A 21,042-nucleotide genomic window follows, 5' to 3' on the forward strand; every position below is an offset into this window, starting at 1 on the left:
GCAACGTGTTAAATAATCCAGTCAGTCAGTGTGAGCAACAATTCATGTTCATGAAGCATGACTTCACACAGCCTGGTCACATGTTATAATCACCTCACTCTACTCTCTGAAAAAGCATCTAATATCTTCAGTGCATTATACCCATAGGGTTCATAAGCACCACCACACTCCTAACAATGTGGATTGCAAAAAATAACCAAGGAGGTGTGAATTCCCTGGTCTTGAAGTATTATCAATGCAGAAACCAGACAAAGGAACTGCTCCATCAAAAGCTGGCCTGTGAAGGTCTAGGGTAGAAAACGTCTTCAGCAACCCATGCTTGTCGTAAGAGTCAACTAACGGCATCGGGTGGTCAGGCTCCTCTGACTTGGTTGACACATCATCGGTTCCCAATTGCACAGATCGATGCTCATGTTGTTGATCACTGGATTGTCTGGTCCAGACTCGATTATTTGCAGACTGCCACCATATAGCTGGAATATTGCTGAGTGCCAAAAGTAAAACTAAACTCGCTCACTCCATCAAAAGCTGAAGAAGACAAAGCTGCATTCAGGAGACATTGATACATACACTCTGTTCATTATTACACATTTTATTTAACATACATGAGATATGACTTGCAATGACAAGTCCATTTATGAAACATCAGATATCTAAAACCACTGTTTCACATGAAATAATAGTCACTTGTTATGAATAAGACCCAGTGTTTTGCCAAGCAGTCATTTTGTACTGTCCTTGAAGTAAAAACCAACACAATCATTTGCCACTTAAAAGTGATGCTAAAAACAGCACTTGGAACTAGACTTGAGGCAAGGTCTACTGGATTGAAGTATGCCTGCGTGGAGTGGAATGCAGGTGCACAACTACCACAGTCATGTATGTACAGTCCACTCAGGTATCAGTGAAGTTGGTCATAAGAAAGACGATTTCAATCACACCTAATGACAAGGCAATTCATGTCAGTAACAGCTGTGTGTAAATAACACGATAACTTTGAGGGTGCCTTGGATACCTGAAGTGAACTTGATCATTCTGTAGGCAATAGTTCTTGGGTTGCCAGCTCTTTTGAATGATCAGTCTTGCATGAGCAAATCATATGTTTTCAGCACCCAATGTTGACAGAGACAGAAATTATTTCAACCCATGCAGTTGGGAGCGTAGAGCTCACTTAATAATCCGTGGATACATTGACCTGGGCTTAGATTTTCAAAGCTCTCTTAGCGCTAATATAGTTGTATGTCTTATGGCACTTACGACTACCTTAGCTCTAAGAGAGCTTTAAAAATCTGGGCCATGTATCTTATCCACAGGAGATTACTATCCTTTCTTTACAACAAGTATTCCTACACTTCCTATACTTTAACTGGTACATGAAGATCAATGTACGAAGGTCATTGTGAGATACGTGTACTAATATGTCCTGAGCCTAAAAAGATCAATGTTTGCGTCTTTGATGAATGTTTAATAAGAACATTACTGAGATAACATGTCAGTGATATATGGGGGATGATCTCGGGCGACATGACAATAAAATGTGATAGGATGACAATGTTCTTGTAACAACTATTCAGTCCAGCGATGAACACAGTTTGAGTTGGTACATACGTAGTATAGTCGCATACCCTCCTGGAAAAGAAAAAGTTAAATTAATTATTGGCTATGTCTATAAAATGTATTTGAATAATTGAAGACAATTTAAAAACCCTGAAGTTTCACAACTACATTTCACTCATACATCTTTTAAAAACATTTGTAGGTTGTCTACCCTTTTAATGAGGTTAAATGAAAAGGCATAAATTTGGATTATCAATCTATGCTTCCCATTCAAAGTACAGCATTTTCCCAAAATCTGAATCCCCCCAAAAAGTAAGTCAATCAGATACATTGACCGCAGCTTATACATGTAATTGTTAATATACGAACACATTAGAGAAGTTGAACATGATGAAATATTCAAACATGTTTTAGGAACAAACTGTGGAGAAATTTTAAGCACACTAAGGGGAATAACAATTTTGCATACATTTCATAATGGATGCTCATTGAGTGACCCTGGTATCACTGACAGGTGGGCATGTTATCTTTAAAATTAATCTGCACCACTTGAACACATACTGTCTGAGGAAGACTGGTGTACCAATCATCATCATCATCATCATCATCATCATCATCATCATCCAGGTGTACCAATCATCATCATCATCATCATCATTGACTAAACAGATGGGAACATATAAACATGGTGATTTACCTCAGCTTTTGTACTGTGAGACTGGAAAAACACAGACTCTTTGTGGCCACACTTTGGGCATGGATGGTCTTCTGTGCGAGGGAGTGTAGGATCTGCTATGACATCTCCTACAATTTGTGTCAATTCACTGCAAGAGACAAAACACTAATGATTCATTCTCAAATCTAATAAGATAATTTGTTTGTAGAATGTTATATTTACTTATATACACAATATGCATTAAATTTTAAAAGTCAATATTTACAAAGATTTTCTATAATCCAGCTGACACCTACTCATGCTAGGTTCACCTTAACCAGCTTACCACCTATCATGAGACAAAGTACTACAGCTGACTGCGTAATGCTATTACACTGTATAGTATGTATTACTTATGTCAATGCGTTTAACAAACTGTTTAATAACAAGTCACTTGTTAGATACCACAAACAACAATTCACTCAAAACAGTACTGCAAAAGCATACATACATGGTATACATAGATAGGTAAGCTAATATCTCGTTTTGTAATATTTAGACAATAAGATGCAGTGAGCTTCCCACAATCCCAGAATTTATAAAGCTTCTTTGTTTTGATGTGAAAACCCTTTTCCCTACCCCACCCTCCAATGCATTAACAAGGATCTCAACATAATGGTAATAAATTCACAACAAAAATGGAGACTAATGTAGAGGCCAAACTACAAACAATTCCTGCTGGTGTAGAAACACTTGTGATCCAAAAATGATGGATCATATCAGCAGAATGCATATATTTGTTAACAGACCATGGTAATTCGTGTATGTTCCTTTACCCATTGAAGATAAATATTTAGTTTTTAGTGCACATAACTGACAGATGCACACTGCAGTCAAGAAAATGTGTCATGAGCAATACTCACTCAACTTCGTGCATGATCTTGTTGACGTAGATACACCGATTATCTGCTTCCTGCTGGTAGTCACAGTTTCGGCACTGTAACAGCAACATGCTATCATGACACTGCAGAATCACATATTGCTCACTTCACTCTGCTGTTCATGCTGATCAACCTATCATTACTCAACTCATTGTTTGAATTATCTCCCTTGATTATCTGAGGGCATGAAATCATTCATAGATGACAACTTCTAGCTATCTACAGTTTATTAGAAAAACAAACCATTTTGTTGAAATAAAAACTAAAGTCTTTTCTTCATAATCATGATAATGCCACCCTTACCATCTTCATAATGCCCACAGCTCAGGAACCAAAGACAGGACCTTCTAAATGATTAACCTCAAAAGTATGTCCATGCATGGTAAATGTGTAAACGTCCAAAACTTACTGCATAGAGAAGGATTCTGTTGTCTTTGTCTTCTTTTGGATACAACATGTTGTTGCTGAAATTTAGAAATAGGAATCATTTAATCAGCAATTGGTTAGTGGATAAACAAAAAAAAACAAAAGCATGTTAATCAAGAAAAACAGTAATGTTGCATTACTGACAAGGACAGTGTCCTGTACGTCTAATTATATTGTGATGGAATTAGTCAACAAATATATATCCAAGAGAAAACTCATCAAGACCATTTTTGATTACTTATGGTATACAGACAGTGACAAGACAAACTTACATTGATGTTAACGTTTCATATAACTCTTTAAAAACTGATTCTGACCAGCCCCACCCAAAGTAGCCAATGACCACTATCTCAACGGTGTTCAGTCACACTCTATTTCAAATACTGAAACCAACAAAGATCTGAGTTTATTGTCATGACAACCATCTGAGGTCACTACAAGTGTTGTTTTGTTTGTTTCATTGGGTATTCTTAGATCCTTACACACATCCGAGTACATGCGTGCATCCTTGTGTGTAGATGTAGCACTAAGTCATATTTGTTTATAAGTATAGAATAAAGAATACCAAAGGAGTTTTTAACTGTAAACTAGTACACAACTGGTTTGGTTTTCATATTTGGCTTGCCCATTTGGATACTTGTTGTGATTACAAATTGACAAGACTGCTTTGACTGACAACCATTTCAGCATCTTGACGTGTGCTAAAAATAATGTATTCACTGAAGTCGTAACAGCAAAACACTAGAGACTTCTTTACATATAATATTTGTCGGCCCAAGGCACATCATATTTAGAGTAACAACTACTCTTTACAGGATTTGGATCCTGAAGTCAAACAGTACACTTAAATAACAGATACGCAAACATATTTTGGCTAAAAATTAATATAGAATGCAGTTTACCGGGCGCAGCAAGAGCCTGCCTCAGTTCAAGTCAGGGAGCAATTATCTCAAGCGGTTATGGTCTGGGTTAGGGTTTGACACCCTTTACGATCCTTAGATCTGATGTATACTCAGATGATATCTTTTCGCTGAGATGATAATCCCTAAAATCAGGTAAGTCTAGTTCACAAGAAGTTAAAGAACATTCGTCTAGTTCAACAATGATTATCACATCGAAAATGACCATACGTATATTCCATATCTTTAAAGGGACATTACCATTCTTTACAAAATTTAATGCCAACGAAACCAGGGCCTGCATCGTGTGCTTCGAACAGATCCATTGTTGATTCTGATCTGCGCAATAACAACCTAAAGCCTTCGCATTGCAAAATAAGCACAACACACGCGAACAGTACTCGTAAACTTCCTACAGTGTCGTCAGTACAGCAGCCACTGCTTCAAGCGAATTCTATGTTCTCTGTTTGGAGAAATCTACCGGAAACGGAAAAAGGTACTAGCTGTTCGCAACCTATTGCACAAGGCAAAAATATAATTATTTGATATACTTCTTAGCACATTTGGTATCTCAATAGTGATTATATAACTCGATTTATTACATATAATATTAATTTTGTTGATTTTTTTCATATTAATTGCAACAATATGCAAGCTAATACCATCCATGAATTAAATCCTGTAATGTGTCGTAGGTAAATGTTGCTTATGATGAACCGTACACACATGTGCTCAGTCAAGAACTTGATTGAAAGAGCTCATATTAGCTTGTATTTTACAGAATGAATCGCGGTTATGGATATAACACATTCGGCCAGTATGGACATTCCAATCCTTACTCACAACAGAATGGCATGATGTTTAACCAACAACCGTGGAATCACGGAATGAACAGTCATCAGTTTCACCCAGGCCAGTTCCCCAGACCGCAGCCTGGACATTGGCAATGTCCACCAAGAGGACCTCACGATGTACAAGGCCGAGGAACAACACAAGGGTTTAGACCGAGGTTCCAACAACGGTTTGGTAACCAACACCAAAGACACAATAACCCACAGCAGAATCCTCATAATGTCACAAAGGCAGGTTTCCACCATTCGAATTTCCATAACATGCCAAACGACAAGAATTTCCACAACACGCCAAACATCAAGAAGAAAAACAAAAAGGTATGCGTTAGTTCTCTTTTCGGTTTCTGAAATGTATCAAGGGTCATGTTCTGTCCACTTATTTGTATGAAAACCTAACAATTTCAGAACACAAGAGGAATTAGTAGTTTACACATCAACATATTTTTGGTCAACATAAGTACTGGCTAGCGACCAGTTATCGCTGCGTACCAGTTATCGCCACTTTCTCTATATAGCGCATGCGCAGATCTGGCCATGTCAATTTCATTATTTTTCCAAGAGGAATTTTCAGATAGATGTTGGATACCCTAAAACCTTTCCATGGTTAGTAAATGAATATTCAAACAAACAGAAAGAAGTTTGTTTTTCTCTAAAATTGTAATAGCGGGTTCGGGGGAATGTCACGTGATCAGTAGGGTGGGGCTGTAACTTTAAAATAAAGTCTTAAAACGTTACACTGACATATAACGTGTGTTTCTAGTTACAAAGCAACATTTTCCTATATGGTTTTGTATAAAATTTCACATAAAAGATAAATACAACTGCACTTGAACATGTCCATGTTTTTGTCAGTCCTTTTCTTCTTCTTACTGACATCCGACATCTGCTAATCTCCATGGATTTCAGTCCTTGTCAGTTGAATTTGTGATGTACTTGTGTTGTGTGAACTTTAGTTAAAAATACTTACCAGATTTGCATAATGTTTCAAAAGCCTCAAACTGAAACAAATTCCATAACAATAATCCGGTTATTTCATTGAAACTTTGGAATAACATTGACCACAACAAAACACAACGAACCACTTATGATCTTTTATTTGTTTTGGTTTAAAATAACATGAAACAGATACAAATCTTATTTAAAAAATTATAATATCAACTGTATTTCTTTTATTTATTTTACAAACGCCCACCAACATATTCGAATATGTACATGTTTTGTCTACGAAATTCACCAACAGTTAATACAAGTTAATATAAAGAGAATATACATTTTTTGGTCCAAGATCGGTATATCAGTTTAACTGCATGCTTAAACATGCTTAATCTGACGTGATTTACATTTTGGTTTCCTTTCACTAACCATGCTAACACATATCCACAAACAAAATTTCAGTTCGACATGACAGTTAGAAACAATTCATTGAGGTGAATAAAACGTCCACAAAGTCAGCTCATATCAGCATTCGTGCACATTCAAAATGAGAGTAGCCTTTGCTCTATCAAATTTCAGTTTTAAAATAAAATAACATTTATGAAATGGGCTCAGGATGTCAAGGTTGGAAAGACAATTTATTTACGAACTTTATGTAATATTTGGTGAATAACATGAACTATTCGAAAGCGGTGATAACTGTTCCTGTTAGTTGTTTGGAAAGCACAGTATGTACTACCGCGCTTCCTGTTGGCCGCATAATAGAAAAACATGATCGGCGACTGTATACAAGCAGGATACATCGGTGAATAGTTAATCTATTACCATGAAAACTTCTATTTCATTTGGTTGAGGCACTACTGGGGAAATCACGAAAGACCGCTAAAATATGGCGATAACTAGTCGTTAGCCAGTATCCTATGAGTTTATGTGTCCTCAGTTCTGATACATCAGTTCTTCTCATTTCCCACCTTATAATGTCCCCGCATATCCATAACATAATACCTTCAAAACCAACAAGCCATGAACGATGATCTGAATGGATGTGGCATCTGGTTTGTGAGCTGCATAGATAATCAAGAAAAGACCCACTGGTGGTCAGTTTTTATGCCTAATTAATTCACTGTGACTTTTTATTCCCTGATATTTTTCAAGCCGAGAATAGACAAGAGAGAACTTCCTGAGAACAACCAGTTCTTTTGTGACACATGTGACAGGGGATTTTGTTCAGATGAGAAATATCAAGAACATGTCTTGCAACATGAAAAGGTTTGTTTTATATCCTGCATAATTTAAGCTGATAATTTCTGATTTAAATTGGAAAAGTCAAAGATGAAAGTTATATGCTAAATAAAGAATGCCAATTTACATCATTTTTTAATTCTGATGCATGACATCAAAAGCTGCATGTCATCAGTGGAGTATCTCCACCGATCTGTATTACTTTGGTAGTGTAATGGTGACTATTTTACCATGCCCAATTCAAGCATTCACAAGACCACTATAGTAAAGCTGATGCATATGTTGCTGACTTCAGCACTGATCGATTTTCAACATGTTGACTCCCTCCATCACTAATATTAATAACATTTTGCCCTGAGGATCTTTTTCTTAAAGACTTCTGATTTTAGAATGATTAATTGAATGTCTCAAATGATGTACATTTTAGTGTTCAGATCCAGGCTGTTCATATGTGGCTGCCCCAAAGCTGGTCAAGCTCCATTTCCAGATGGTGAGACATTTTTGTATCAAGTATCAAGTTGAAACCAAGAAAACAAAAGATCAACTACAGCCCATTTAAATGATATGGTAATTGGTCAGAAGCTGGATATGAGTTCAGAGTCAATTTTAGAACACAGCATAAAGACATGAATAGGGAATTTGGCTGTGCCATAGCAAAACGACTTCTTACAACAGAGGAGGAGGTTTTAGTTTTAGTTAAGATAGATTGTGTGATGTGAAAAAATGTGAGGACTTAATGCCCCTGTGACAAGAGGCAAAGTAATTATCCAGTATCCTGCGTTGTTCATAAAGGGAAGGACAGAAAATAGCCTTGTAGTTAAAGCATTCTCTCATGCCAAATGCATGGGTTAATTGCCAACATGAGTACTATGTGTGAAGTCTCTTTTCTGGTGTCCCCTCCTGTGATATTGCTAAAAGCGGCTTTAAGAAAAGTAAATTCACTCACTCATGAAAGCCACCTCACTTACTCATGAAAGCAACCTCACTCACTCACTCAGGGTAAATGAAAGATTAGTCATGATTGTATGGTCCAATTGGTAAGTGAGCTTAGTTATGACACTTTTAACAGACCTCATATGGGATAATAGAATCTGACACTACTATATTGTGCTGAGGACAAGTAAACACTATGGGCTAGTAATTCGTGGCTGTAATTCTGAGCCTGTTTGTAATGTTTAGTTTACTTACAAATGGAATTGAATAAATCTGATAGAATATGAAAACATAGTAAACCATTTTGTCATTTTTAAGCAAAAGCAGCTACAGATTAGTGAAATGAATTTATGCTAGTCCCTTTGGACAAGCTATGAAAACATATATAGTCATGAATTCTACAGTCCCCAGGATGACAAACTGTGAGCTGTCACTCTGATGTTTTATGTCATGGATCTATTGTGTCCACACTTAACATTGAAATACACATGCATTATGAATCTTGGCACAAAAACTGATACTGCTTGAGACTGACTCTCATTGACTTATTTTAGAATCATTGAATCACTGACTGAATGACTACAGAAAGTCATTTGTCTATTTCAGCAACATCGAACAGGTCTTGCTCACAAGATTTGGAAGCTTGAATCACCAGAAGACATCAAGAAATGGATTGAGGAGAGAAAAAGGTAATAACTGTTTGTTCTCAGTAACTGATATATTCCTATATATATCTGGCAGATGACCGTTACCTCAAATAATCTGAAGAAAATCTTGTGCAGAATTGCATCTTTTAGTGTTGTCTGATGTATCCCATCGTGAATCCTGGGTGGAGGGGAGCTGAGTGGCTAATGTGGCGTTGTTTAGTACTGGTTATGGTAGGGTGACCTTGTGGTTATTGTGTTCGCTTAATACACCCAAGGCATGGGTTCAATTCTGAAATTGGGTACATTGTGTGAGGCCCAATTCCAGTGTTCCCAGTCATGATATGGCTAGAATTTGGCTAAAATATGGCTAAAAGTAATGTAGAACTGAAAACTCACTTTGCTTTTCCCCCCCCGTGGGTGCATTTACCAGAGGATGAACTGAAATATGTTGTTCAATGTAGTGTTACGCCCAACTTGTACACACATTTGCAAGTAGTTTATTATTACTTCTTTTTTTCCTTATCCTGACTCATGCTAATTGCTTATCTCTTCTTCCCTGGCAAAGGCAGTGGAACACCTGAAATTCCTTGAAGTTCCCTTCTACAGAGAAACGGACGTAAAATACATTCATCTCATGTGTAGCCTCCCTTAACCTGCGCCCTAGGCCACGTGACCTGCCATGCTTGTTACTTTCTCCTTATTGCCCGACGTGGGCGGCTGGAGGCACCCTGAAGGTCCCGATACGGCGATAAGTTCTTTCTTTATTTTGGTCTTTAAACTAAATTCTGCTCGTATGCGGTATTTGGATTTGTATATGCATTATATGTTATCACATTTGTCATAATTATGTCATATTAAGCATGTATTTCTTCAATTGAGAGGGAGACAGTGCCCTGCTGGTGACATTACGTCTTCAATCTGATTGGTCCCCGAGAGACAACGCCCTGCGCAGAATGTGATGTTATTGTCAGGAAGTCGTCTACATTAAACTTTCACATTTGCAGCGATGGAAAGATGTCAATTGCACACTAGATTAGCAGTCTACAGTGTCATTTGATACTTCAGACGGCATAGAGGTCTTCTAACAGCAGATCCAGCGTTACCTACCAGGAGATCTGCAGCAATGAATGACTGGACAGGCAGCCAGCTGTAAATAGACTCCCTTCGCATGTCAACTTGCTCATAATGAGCAGGGTTGAGGATCTGAAGACGAAGTATGACGTATCTTCACGGCATGCAAGCTCATCATGAGAAGTCTACAGGTGGTCTTCACTATGAGGCTACTAACTCAGCTCGGATGGCTTGTGAATCTAAATTCCTTGGGATCGGATTCACCACTGTGTTAAAATATATCGCTGTCCCAGAGGTTTGCTGGGTCAAAGGTCAAGTCGATGTTAGAACAAGTTCTACTCTCTCCGTTACCACTACGACAGTGACAATATCTACTACATCAGCTCAGGACATGACCATGACAGCGATTCCTGAGTCACGGTTTCAAGTCTTGACTGGTTTATGACGCTGGACATCTGAGATATTACCCGTTTTGGTGGACTCTCCAGTCGAAGGCCTGCACAGAAACGACGATCAGACAGTCAGCATTCAATAACCATCTCTTTTTGTAGACACGTCTCTCGAAGGATGGGGTGCCCATCTAAACAATGAGGATGCAGCAGGAATCTAAAAGAAGGAAGGGTGCTCTTCCCATCAGCCAGTTGGAGATGAAAGTGGTGATGCATGTTATCCATCACTGGTCGACAAGCTACTGATGATCCACACAGATAACTCACCAATGGCTTTCTACATAAACAAGCAAGGGACAATGAGATTGCCATCTCTACTACACCTGATGTTTCAACTCTTCGACATGGTCGACAGTCTGATTCTCCAAATAAAAGCATGTCACATACCAAGAGTCTGCAACGTCATAGCAGACGCCTTATCTCGTCCTCTTTGTCCATCAACAACAGAGTGGATGCTGCATCAAGAGGCGTTTCAACTAATCAGCCAGACATTCGAACCACCGCAAGTAGACTTTTTTGCCATAAGGTTCAACAAAGAGACTACAACCTTGGTATCACCAGTACCAGATCCGTTAATCTGGGTAACAGACGCTTTCAGCATCCCATGGGAAGGACTAAACGCATTCGCGTTTGCCCCCCTCCAGTGCTGCTCCCAAAAGTCATCGAGAAAATAAAACAGACCAGGAGGCTACAACTGACTTTAATCGTGCCTTACTGGCCAACGAGACATTGGTTTCCAGCACTCATAGAGGAGTTAGGACAACCAACACTACAACTACCAGATTGGGAAACTTTTCTCGTCCATCCCCACCCGAAACAGCAGCCCATCTGTGTTCCGACTTAACGGTTGGAACGTATAAAAATCTGTTTAAAATACAGAGGATACTCGACGAGTGCAGCAAAAGCAGTTACCTTAGCCTTAAGGAAATTCACTTCCACCCTTTATGATGACAAGTGGAATCGGTTTGAGACATACACCAAGAAGAAAGGCTTCACAGCGATGAAGGCAGCTTATCCGCAGATAACAGAATATTTATGTCACTTACAATATTCCAGAGGTCTGATAGGCTCTACATTATCTACATACTTGGCAGTTCTCAGCACAGTCATCACCATGGAAACGGGGGCCAAGCTGACTAAAGTACCTGAGCTACTTGCTTTGTTACACTCCTTCAAGTTGGAAGATCCACAATGTAAATTTAGAGCTCCAGCATGGGATCTAAACATCGTACTCCAACATCTCACAAGAGATGATCCGACTTGATCGGACCTCACTTGAACTGCTAACTCAGAAGATGCTGTTTTTACTTGCCTTGGCTGCAGTCATGCTCTAGACTTCAACTGCATGAGTTTTGATGCAAGTCATCATCAGACAGCTCATCTTGGTCTGCGATGGGATTTTCTTGCGAGAAATCAATGCCAAGTCATCCGGATTGACAATTCCACATACCGGCACTATCTTCAATCCTTGGACCCCATGATACTCAAGATTTATCATTATGTCCAGTCAGAGCATTGAAGATATACATCGCACGTACCAAGTCCAGAAGGCAACGTTTCAAGTGCCTGTTTATCCCTATATCTACTGAGACAACTTACGGAAGTATCCTGCAACACTGTCTCAGTGTGGATCAGAGCTGTTATATTGAGAGCCAATAAAGCAGAGGATTGGAACCTCCGCAGGCCTCCAACCCACATGAAGTCAGAGTCTTGGCCTCTACACTAGCGCTATATGGGAATTGCTTGCTATCAACTATAATGGAGGACTGCTTTTAGAAGTCAAACACGGTGTTTGCCAACCACTACCTACGAGACATAGCCACGGAGGATGTCTCTGGCATTCATCAGTTGGGCCTCTTGTCATTGCTCAGCAATTAACAGTTCTACGAAGGCGCTGAATTCACTCACCCATTTTATCACGTGACTTGTGGAAGCCAGGCGCTCTGCGGAGTATAATGGTGGAAAGTCCATGGACACATCTTAAACAGGGCCCCGTTTCACAAAACTCTCGTAAGCCTAAGATCTCGTAAGTTTTCTCGTAGCCATTGTGCCTCCTATACTGAAACACAGGAGCTACGGATGCTACGAGAAAAGTTACGAAACCTTAGGCTTACGAGAGTTTTGTGAAACGGGGCCCAGACTAGCATGAGTGATTATGACCCTGTACTTGTAATGAAGATACTTGTACATGAAGAAGGGTTGCAACTAGTCTTGATTACAATATCTCGACAATTAGTTGCATCAGAAGCTAGCAGGATGCTAGTTACTTTCAGTGTCTCACATTCCAGTCAGCGTAACCTTCGGCTGAGGATAAGTTCGACTGGATGTGATCCCTCCAGAATCTACAATGAATATTAGAAGAGCAAGACCATATTATCGCCATTACAAGTTCCCGTTTTGGGGAGAAAATTATTGGATGTATTTTTGACAGCCAGCAGAATCCAGCGTGGCCTGACCCACCGCCGTTCCCGTCGGATTCTGTAAGCATGAGTCAGGATAAGGAAAAATATGTGATTTTCTGAATAAAATTGATATTTTAAACGTATCCTGACTCATGACAAAAGCCCACACAGGCACGCTGAATTCCTATATTCGCGTGTCGGGCGATATACAAGGAGAGAGTAACAAGCATGGCTGGTCACGTAGCCTAGGGCGCGGGAAAAGGGAGGCTACACATGGGTGAGCGTATTATATGTCCGTTTCTTTCCAGAGGGGAACTTCAAGGGATTTCAGGTGTTCCACTACCTTCGCCAGGGAAGAGGAGATAAGCAATTAGCATGAGTCAGGATAAGTATAACATATCAATTTTATTCAGAAAATTACATTGTGCTTTAAACATGTTCCAACAAATGACATTTCCATTACTGTAGGAATTTTCCAACAGCAGCGAACATAGAGAGGAAGAAGGCGATTGAGATGGAGAGACAATCTCGAGGGGAGAAACTGGACACAAAGTATTTTGGGTTCGTCAAGTTATGGTACAATTTTGATTCCCCAAATCCCCAAGAGGTGAAATGTACCTCATTCTGGTTCAGGGGTAGCTTAGTAGTTTAAGCATGTGCTCATGCATGCATTGATACAATGTGTGAACATTTTTGGTTCCCATCACTGTGGTATTGCTGGAAGTTGTCTAAACTTGTCATTGAAACTCGCTCACTCACTCAAGAAAAATGTTCCCCAAAACTCATTCTTGTTCAGGTGTTGCTTTGGGCCGTCCTCCCTACATCATGTAAATAGTGAAAATAACTGCCATATGAAATGACTCTGTTACAGAAAGATGAAGGGTGGAAGGAACCGAGATAAATGGGGCAACAGGAAACGCCACTTCAGTGAGGCCGAATCTAACATGCAACATTCCCCTGCCAAAAAAACAAACATGGCAGAACAGACAGTACGTGTAGTTTGCCTCTACAGCTGAATGTTGTTACATTGTCAAGTATAACAGGAGGAACACAGTGCTTAGATAACACCTTTTGGTTTAATTTGTCCTGCTGTTCTCCCTCCTAAAGTCACCCGTGAAGGTACCGGGGTAGAATAGTCCTTCAGCAACCCATGCTTGCCATAAAAGGCAACTATACTTGTCGTAAGAGATGACTAACGGGATCGGGTGGTCAGGCTCGCTGACTTGGTTGACACATGTCATTGATTCCCAATTGCGCAGATCGATGCTCATGTTGTTGATCACTGGATTGTCTGGTCCAGACTGATTATTTACAGACCGCCATCATATAGCTGTAATATTGCTGATATAGCTGTAATATTGCGGAGTGCGACGTAAAACTAAAGTCACTCACTCACTCACCCTCCTAAAGTGAATATAGTCTATAGGTGTGCATGTTCAGTTACATTCTCCTGTTCATGTTCAGAATTCCTGTATATTATTATGACTGATTTTCTTTGTTAATGAAGCCTTTGCTCTGTGTGATGTATTTTCCAGACACCAACAAATGAAAGTCTTAAGACTGAGGATCCTTTGGCAGCCATTTTGATGCAGCCACAATCTGAAACTTGCACTGACGCTATCCCAGATCAAGTGAGTGTCGCTGGTGGACTAGCATCACTCGTGGCATCTTATGGAGAAGATTCAGAACCAGAGGAATTGCCAAACACATCATATGTCAAGTCACAGCGGGGTTAGTCACAGACTGGATAATCTTCACTTGTGATCATGCATTTCTTGTCATCTGTATGTCTTTGTTCACCTCTGATTTTCTGCAGAAAAGAATGTGAGAAAGAGTTTGCTCTAGTGCTCATGCTAACAGCCTCTGGGTTGCCTTGCCTTGCCTGGATTACATTGTTCACATACTGAAGACATGATGAAATGCAATATTCTTCCCATCAGAAGTGACTGCAATATTATTGGTGTTTATGGGGTTATAGACTTAAAACAAACATGGTTCCTAAAGAAGGTTTATTCAAAGTGTGCCAACCAGTTTTTATAATTATCATTTCCTAAGTGCAAGAAGATATTAAGGTCAGTTTGCTATGAATATATACTTCACAGTATTCAATTTATAAACTGTTTTTAAAATCTTTTGGGTATTTTCTCTGAAAAAAATTGTGGACATTGTTCAATATTTGATCAAACTTGCAAATACCCTCTAATTCTATTATCAAAATAAGCCAGCAGAAATAGGGTGCAATTTGTGTTTATAAAATTAGTATAATATCATTACTATTATTGTCCCTCGCCACAACACAGTAAGGGGGTACTATGCATGTCTGTCTATACATATGTCTGTACATACATCCCGATTTTTCTTAACAACATATCTCATGAACAGTAGAACCCAATGTCTTCAAGTTTGGTGACAGCCTACATTGGGTGATTAAGTAGACAATTTAGGTGATTTTGACCTTATCTTCAAGTTCAACCTGACCACTTTTCAAGCTCTTGTTATCCTGATATCTCGTGCACTGTTGTACCCAATTTGGTGACAGCCTACATTCATGGATTACAAAAGACATCAGTTGATTTGGATGACCCTGATCTTATTTTCAGTGTGATCACGACACTTTGTTATCCCCCGCAACATGTTTTGCAGGGGTATTAAAATGCACTCCGTCTGTGTGTCTGTGCACATTTATCATTTACGGAACATCTATTTCAAATCGTTCCATGTTTCTTCACCAAAGTTGGCACATAGATAGACCCAGTGGTGTACTGGTGATTTTTTGTAGTTCTGGATTTCTGAATACAATATTTTTTTGCATTCCCATGGCAACAGATTTGACTTAGACTGAAATTGCTCACCTTCCGCTTTTCTATGTATACATTAAAACATTTGACATTATCTTAACTTGTAGGCATATTCATGAAGGACATTTTGCCATTGCGGAGGATATTGATGATTTTGTCTTCTTGTTCACTTTTCAAACTTATGTAATCATGATATCTCACAAAACATTGCAGCCAATGTCTTCAATTTTGTTGACAACCTACATTGGGTGATAATACAGATACCAGTCAGTTCATGTATCTTGTATGTGACCAAAAACTAAAAAGTAGTGAATATGTTAAAAATGTTACAGTCCTTTCAAGTGGATGGGGATATTGCCATAATAGTGGCAAACACTTGTTATCATTAATCGTACTCTTCTCCAGATTCCTCAGAGCATAATTCTGTGACAAAATTGTTGAAATAATGATCTGACAATCTCCCTTACATTTCCAGTGGGTACTTTTACAGACACATCTCCATCAAAATCTTGTGACAACAACCAAAATAACCCAGACATTACCCAGAAACCCATGTCGAATAGACAGAGGAAAAATCAGAAGAAACAAAATAGCAACTTGAAGGTGCAGAATACAAAACGTTCAACTCTACTAGAACGGGTGAGTGAAACAGAGTATAAAGTGCAGCTGTCTTGTTCACATTATTGGAAGGTTATTTAGGGGCAGTGCTGTAGGTGAATGGTCAAAGCTTAGGATTGTTGGGGGGGAGTTTATGCTGCTTTCAGCAATATTACAGCTATATCGCAGTGGGAAACAAGAGAGACAGGCCTCACACATTTTACCATTTGAGGGAATCGAACCTGGATCTTCGGCATGACAAGCAATGTTTTAACCAAGAGCATACTCCTTGGCTCTGTCATACCAAGATTGTAATAGATGGTGTTATTTGTACAGTTGTCTGCTTGGGATTTAATCAGGACTGGACAGCTCAGTATACTGTGTGTGGATGGGATCAGTACAGTGCACTCTGTCAAACTCAGACGCTGTCTTTCTTGGATTGCAGTGTAAACCAGACTGAAGTTACAGCACCAACATAAGACCCTCATTATTTCAGATTTTGGACCAAAGTGTTAGCCTAAAAGGTAGTTACATGTAAAAAACATTGTTTTATAATCCAGACGAGCAGGAAGTCTGCTTGACCAATAAACCTTGAATAATCAATCGATTGATTGGTTTGGGTATTTTGTTTGGGTAATTAATATACATATCGTTTAACTGCACAAAAATAGTGTAAAGTTAAAAATCTAATTTCATATTTAATTCTAATTCATCAGTAGTGTTACAGTAAAATATCTTCCGGCCAATACGTCATTTTTCCAACCTCATGACCAGGGAATATTTCGAGCCTTCAGGCATCAATATAGGAAATTTCTGTGTAACTCAGATTGCTGTATAATTCAGGTGTTTTAGTCAATCCCAAGCAGGTCCGAAATAGACAGCATGCACTGTACTGTATATTCAAATTTTGTCCATACAAGTTCAAACTGCCACATTAACATGCTCTGTAATATGGACATTGATTGTGATGTTATCAGAAGTATGCAGTTAATAAAAATATTTTGAGTTTACTAACATTCACTACAATGTAAGTTACAAGTTGCCTTTGCATTACAGTTGCTTGCAAAAGAGATTCGGCATGAGCGGAATGTCTTGCTTCAGTGTGTGCACTACATTGTCAAGCAGAACTTCCTTGGTGTTGATCCAGAGGGAAAGAAGAACCATGTTGGCTCAAGATGACTTTTTAGTAAACATGTTGTTGAAATGGAGAGTATGAGTTAGTTTCCTTATGATGAGGATGATGTTCACTCATCATGTCTTAATTTTGGTTTTGACAACATGTCTTGTCATTTTAACAGATTGTTACATTTCTTTGTTGTAATGTCCTGACAAAAATACAAATCTATACAATGTTTTCATGTTTTATGTTCTCTGTATGTTTTTGAAAGCAACAGTCATGATATCTTCACAATGAGTGCTGTCTGAAGTTACAGAAAGCTGCAAATCAGGCTGTTATACAAAGGAGGGATTTTCTGGTTTGTTTGTTTCAAGTCATTTGTTTTTGTAGATTTTATTCTTTCGAACCCAGTCATGCCAGAATGACAGTTCTAAAACATTTTCAAGAAAAGTCTCTACAAAGCCTTATTTAGTAAATAAGGCTTTGGTTGGGTCCTTAGCTATTGCTACTTATACCCCTACTACTTAACGTGTGTTGGAGGTAACACTGTGCCGTACGGTACGATCAATAATTCTTCTCTTACAAACCCCCTACCCGGCCCATCCCTCAAGTAGTACAAGTTAGGTTCGTCGGCTTTCATATCCACTTTATCTATGTTGTAAGTTTTGACTGACCATATAGGATCGGTGGCCCGCTTACGGCTATCACCCTCGTGTTCCCCCGGCTGGTATAGATACCTCACTAGGGCCCTATCTGGTATCTGTTTCTCCTTCCCACGCAATGGAGCGGCCGACTCTGCAACTATTGATTTTAGTTTTATAGCGTCTGCCGGTTTCTTACCGGTGAGACGGGTGACTTCATGGTTGATTGCCGACACCACCTTGGGGTGGCCATCTCCCTAGCATACTGATGGCCGAACAAGCGCTCAGCCAAAGTCCTATTAAATCTCTCAACTATGGCTTGGCTGCGATGGGCTCCGGCCGTGCCACGCCTGACCTTTGTATCGTGTTTGGCTAGCAGTTGTGACACGGCACCCATGAACTCCCGTCCGGGGTCAACTTGCAGCTCTGTTGGCCACGTCAGCGGGCTGCGTTTGTATATGCGTTCGAATCCTCTGGCTACCTGGGCCGAATCTTTCGTGGTCAAGGGTTCGGCTTCCTTGTAACGACTGGCTACGTCCACTACGGTTAAGGCATACTTGTACCTCTTGTCGTGGGGTAGGAACAGTAGGTCTGCCTGGTGAACGCTATTAGGTATGTTAATACCGAACCTCCTTCTAGGCACGTAGCGTGGTGCCGGCAAATAGATCTGCCACAGGGCTTGTTTTTCAAGCCACGCTTTGGCTTCCTCCGGGGGTACTCGCGCTATTTTAGCTAGCTTATCTACTGCGCTAGCTCCTTTCCAGTACCCACGCGGGCTGTAGTAAATAGCCTCAAATTTTTTCATGTCCATACGCGTATGTGTTTATCCCATCAATAGCTATCCAACGTTTCGTGTCCATAGGCGACAGGGACGTCTTGTTTATAGTCAGTCCGTATATCTTATGTCCATCACTTCTAAGTGTGTTCATTTTATGTCTAAAGGTACGGGTCTTGAACAGGGCTTCCTTGAATCTGGCGTGTTTGATGTGTTGTTTCACCACATACTTCTTAACCCCCTTAGCCTTCCGGATCTCACTATTGTCGGCTTTCAGTATGGAGTACATCTTAGGTCTCAAACCTATGTACTCGGCTATGGGCGTGCCAGCACACTCGTCCTTCATCTTACCTAGGACCTTTTTATTTACCGTACTGTGTATGGCATGGGTCTTAGGGTAGTCGCTGGTGTCGTATAAATCGAGGTGTTTTTTCATGTCCTCGTACACGTCCTCGGTTCGAATCTCCATCAGCAGGGAATCAGTGTCAGTGTACAGCACTTCACACCTGTCGCCGTACTGTTTCTTGAGCTCGTTGTAGTAAAAGTCGTACATCAGGTGTTTGGATAAATCGAGGATGCTCATCCCCACGTAAACAGGCCGGTTGAATTTTATGTGGCTTTTCTTCATGTGTAGGGCAACCAGGTTGTCTGTGAATATCTTACTACGGTTGAATGCCGGACTGGCTATCAATCTCCTGAGCTTATCTTCCTCACTCGACCGAACCAGCTTCACGGTCACGCGTTTCCTCAGGTTCTCCATAGTCTTACCAAACACCGAGTTGTTCATGAGCTTGTAGAGATTTTTCTCAAAATCACTGGTGGCTTTTTTTCGTAGGTCTGTGTTCATTCTGATGTAGGGCTCCATCCATGGGCTCTGGTCGAACATGAGCACCCTGTGTATTTTGGTCAGCCTCATACCCAACGACAGGTACAGCTGTAGGTTGCGATAGTGAACGATGTACTTGGTCTTATTCATTAAGTTAGGCACGAGTTTTTCAACGTCTGTCACACGCCCACCTAACAAGTTATGTTGGTACTCAGACATCCAGTCTGGGTTAACCCTCATACGTTCGGGGGCCAGGGGGTAGCTGTTGTGTGATGTGTGTAATTCCTTGGTATACTCTAAGTCAACCTCGAGGATATAACCTTTGTTCGAATCTGGTGCAACCCCCATAACATCAACGTGGGGTACCCATTCGAATCCCCCTGTAGGTAGATACTGGCTCATGGCCCAGCCGTACAGGTTGTTTGCGTCGAGGTAGAGAATGTGATTGGTTGGCTTGTTAGGATCGTAACCTTTCACGTATTGATTATTTGCTTTAGCGTATCGTTTGGATGCCATGGAAATCCCACCTCGCAAGCCTTTCTCAATGAATAGGTGCATGTCGTAATCTGTGAGCAATTCCAAATTAACTCCGGTCTTTTTAAGCAAGGCGTCCCACGACAGACCTGGGCTGGTGTAATACCATGCGGGGTCGAGTTTATACTGCTTGAAACACGTCCACCTAAACGTCTCAAACACGTCGGTTAACAGCAGTACATCTGTCCTCAAGTACAGGTCGTGATAATCACCCAGGTTCTTACAACCCAGTTTATTCCATACGTTAGTCGCGTGCGAGTAATCATCTCGTGAGACGGACGCCTCATTCAGCTTGCTATAAAAGCAGTCAATAGGGGGTAGTCTGGTCTCGGTGAACTTGACCCAACTATCCATGTACTCATAGGGGTACACACCCTTCCTCATAAGCAGGGGTCTAGTCTCGGCGTCTGTGTATCGATCGGTGATAGGGAAGGTATTGTTGGCCTTGACCAGACTGTCGAGTGACGACAGGAGGAACTGAAACGAGTCAATGAACCTAAGTCCGTTTAAGCTGAAGGAGATGTATCTCTCCATGTTGTTGGGGATGCACGTTATATTACCATCGATTTTCGCGATGGCCTGCATGATCAAGTGTGAGTTGTACCCTCTCAAGTTGTGAAAGACAACGGGGATGTTTATTGTCTTAGGGTTGATTTTAAGCTTGAGGTTGCACGCGCTGTGAGCGGCGCCTCTATACTTACCAGTTATGTGGCAGTGATCTCTCACCGAATCACCGTTAAGTGGTGAG

At 40.2% G+C, this 21,042-nt stretch overlaps 2 protein-coding genes across 3 annotated transcripts; one reads left to right on the forward strand and one right to left on the reverse strand.

Moving 5' to 3' along the window:
* Window positions 1–577: 577 nt before the first annotated feature.
* Window positions 578–4,966, reverse strand: LOC137293921 (DNA-directed RNA polymerase II subunit RPB9-like). The gene is made up of 5 exons (XM_067824766.1): window positions 4,740–4,966; window positions 3,563–3,617; window positions 3,136–3,209; window positions 2,255–2,381; window positions 578–1,629 (listed from the first exon to the last, which is right to left on the reverse strand). The coding sequence occupies exons 1-5, from the start codon at window positions 4,802–4,804 to the stop codon at window positions 1,567–1,569; spliced, it is 384 nt and encodes a 127-aa protein (XP_067680867.1). The 5' UTR covers window positions 4,805–4,966; the 3' UTR covers window positions 578–1,566.
* A 196-nt stretch (window positions 4,967–5,162) lies between these two features.
* Window positions 5,163–17,755, forward strand: LOC137293919 (FMR1-interacting protein NUFIP1-like). Of its 2 annotated transcripts, none has more exons than XM_067824764.1 (9): window positions 5,163–5,647; window positions 7,418–7,531; window positions 7,932–7,994; window positions 9,044–9,126; window positions 13,475–13,567; window positions 13,878–13,995; window positions 14,542–14,737; window positions 16,280–16,443; window positions 17,458–17,755. In XM_067824764.1, exons 1-9 carry the CDS (start codon window positions 5,261–5,263, stop codon window positions 17,578–17,580), a joined length of 1,341 nt encoding a protein of 446 aa, XP_067680865.1. In that variant the 5' UTR covers window positions 5,163–5,260; the 3' UTR covers window positions 17,581–17,755. The 2 variants fall into 2 exon arrangements, with proteins under 2 accessions (XP_067680865.1, XP_067680864.1); XM_067824763.1 differs by having other exon boundaries at window positions 5,181–5,647; window positions 16,295–16,443.
* The last annotated feature ends 3,287 nt before the right edge of the window (window positions 17,756–21,042 follow it).

The sequence above is a fragment of the Haliotis asinina genome, chromosome 8 (assembly GCF_037392515.1).
Source record: "Haliotis asinina isolate JCU_RB_2024 chromosome 8, JCU_Hal_asi_v2, whole genome shotgun sequence".
Taxonomy (NCBI): Eukaryota; Metazoa; Mollusca; class Gastropoda; order Lepetellida; family Haliotidae; genus Haliotis; species Haliotis asinina.